At 48.1% G+C, this 2489-nt stretch overlaps 1 protein-coding gene across 1 annotated transcript in view; it reads left to right on the top strand.

Moving 5' to 3' along the window:
• Nucleotides 1–982, top strand: part of CSF2RA (colony stimulating factor 2 receptor subunit alpha) — a 16171-nt gene extending 15189 nt beyond the window's left edge. The window contains exon 9 of the mRNA XM_017518855.2: nt 701–982. Coding sequence (XP_017374344.1) covers nt 701–778 — 78 coding nt within the window. The 3' untranslated portion in view covers nt 779–982. The remainder of the gene's footprint in view (nt 1–700) is intronic.
• The last annotated feature ends 1507 nt before the right edge of the window (nt 983–2489 follow it).

Genomic DNA, 2489 nt, shown 5'->3' with positions numbered 1-2489 from the left:
CCCTCCCCCCCTTAGGCCTTAGACTGATTAGATGAGGCCATTCCCTCCCTTTAGATCTTCCACTATTTACATGAGGCCCATCCTTCCCCTTAGATCTTTGGCTGATTAGATGCGGCCCACCTACCCTCCTCCCCTTTGGACCTTCAACTGATTAGATGAGGCCCACCTGCATCCCCGGCCATCTGTCATTCTGTTACCTTCCACCCCCATGCTAGCTTCCTCCCCGGCCCCTGCTTTCCACTGACCCCCAGGGGTCCCCCACCTCGAGTTGCCGGGACCATGGCTACGGGCTGTCACCTCTCCTTGTCTTCCTGGCACGTCCCGTCCCCTGCCCTGACTTCAGGCCCAGAAGTTCTTCCCAACGCCCCCGTGGTCATCGCCAACCATGAGATCACGTGGGTGGATCTGTCTCAGATCTTCACCCCAGGAAAATCAGCACCCGCGTGCGGGGCGCGGTGGCTCACACCTGTCGTCCCAGCACTTTGGGAGGCTGAGGTGGGGCGGGGGGGCGGGAATCACCTTGAGGTCAGGAGTTCGAGACCAGCCTGGCAAACAGAGCGAAACGCCTTCTCTACTAAAAACACAAGGGTCAGCCGGGCACGGTGGCAGACGTCTGTCATCCCAGCTACTTGGGAGGCTGAGGCAGGAGGATTGCTTGAACCCAGGAGGTGGAGGTCGTAGTCATCGTCATTTTTTTCAGATCATCTGGGAGGAGTTCGCCGCAGAGGAAGGGAAGGTCTACCGCGAAGAGATATTGACGGTGAAAGAAGTCACATGAGGCTCAGAGGGCGCAGGAAGAGCAGGCGCGTCTCCGCCCCCGACACAGTGGGAAGCTGTATTTTTGTTCATGATGCTGTTGACCGTTATATCATTTTCTATGGCTTCGTTTTCTTTTGTTTTTGCAACAGAGTCTCGCTCTGTCGCCCAGGCTGGAGCGCGGTGGCGTGATCTCGGCTCACTGCAACCTCGGCCTCCCGGGTTCAAGCCATTCTCCCACCTCAGCCTCCCGAGTAGCTGGGACGACAGGCATCCACCAGCACACCCAACTAATTTTTGTATTTTTAGTAGAAACAGGGTTTCGCCATGTTGGCCAGGCTGGTCTCGAACTCCTGACCTTCTGCTACGCCCACCTCGGCCTCCCAACGTGCTGGGATTGCAGGCGTAAGCCACCGCGTCCGGCGTATATTTTTATTTAAATATATGATATTTGGGACCAGGCACGGTGGCTCACGCCTGCAATCCCAGCATATTGGGAGGCCAAGGCGGGTTGATACCCTGAGGTCGGGAGTTTGAGACCAGCCTGACCAACATGGAGAAACCCTGTCTTAAAAAAAAAAAAAAAAAAAAAACGTGATATATGTAGATGACAGATAGGTGATTGATAGGTGGTAATTGATAGATGACAGATGAAAAAATGATAAATGAAGAAGTCACAGTTGGATAGGTAATACATGATTGACTGATTGATGACTGATGGATGATTGATAGGTGAATTGGTCGATGACAGATGAAAAATATATATGATAGATGAACAGATGATAGATACATGGGTGACAGATGGTAGCCAGATATGTCATTGATACAGATTTGATAAACACATGATGGATGAACTTTATTTTATTTTAGTATTTTCTTTTCTTTTGTTTTATGAGATGGAGTCTCATTCTGTCACCCAGGCTGGAGTGCAGTGGCACGATCTCAGCTCACTGCAACTCCCACCTCCCAGGTTCAAGCAATTCTCCTGCCTCGGCCTCCACGGCAGCTGGGATCACAGGTGCCCGCCACCACGCCAGCCAGTTCTTAAAATTGTTGGTAGAGATGGGTTTCACCATGTTGGCCAGGCTGGTCTCGAACTCCTGACCTCAAGTGATCCGCCCACCTTGGCCTCCCAAAGTGGTGGGATTACAGTGGTAAGCCACGTCACCAGGCCTTGATGGGTGAATTTTAGCTACATGATAGACATAGACAGATAGATAGATAAATAGATAGATAGATAGATAGATAGATAGATAGATAGATAGATAGACAGACAGACAGATAATAGATGGATGGATAGAAAGGTACAATCAGATATATGGTAGATTAGATAGATGATAGGTAGATAGATGATAGATACATGATAGATAGATGATAGATAAATAGATAGGTAGAATCAGATAGATAGATAATAGGTAGATACATGATAGATGGATGGACAGATGGATAGATAGATAGGTAGATAGATTGGATGGATGGATGGATGGATGGATGGATGGATGGATGGATGGATGAACAGACAGATACCTAGAGAGAGAGAGAGAGATGATAGATGGATAGATAGGGAGAATCAGACAGATGATAGATTAGATAGATGATAGATAGTTAGATTATAGGTAGATAGATGATAGATACATGATAGACGATAGATAGATAAATAGAAAGGTAGAATCAGATGATAGAGAGAGAGAGAGAGATAGATAGATAGATAGACACATAGATAGATAGATAGA

Source organism: Cebus imitator, unplaced genomic scaffold (assembly GCF_001604975.1).
Source record: "Cebus imitator isolate Cc_AM_T3 unplaced genomic scaffold, Cebus_imitator-1.0 Scaffold708, whole genome shotgun sequence".
NCBI lineage: Eukaryota > Metazoa > Chordata > Mammalia > Primates > Cebidae > Cebus > Cebus imitator.
The sequence above is the reverse complement of the archived record's forward strand: the minus strand, read 5'-3'. Positions and strand labels throughout refer to the sequence as shown.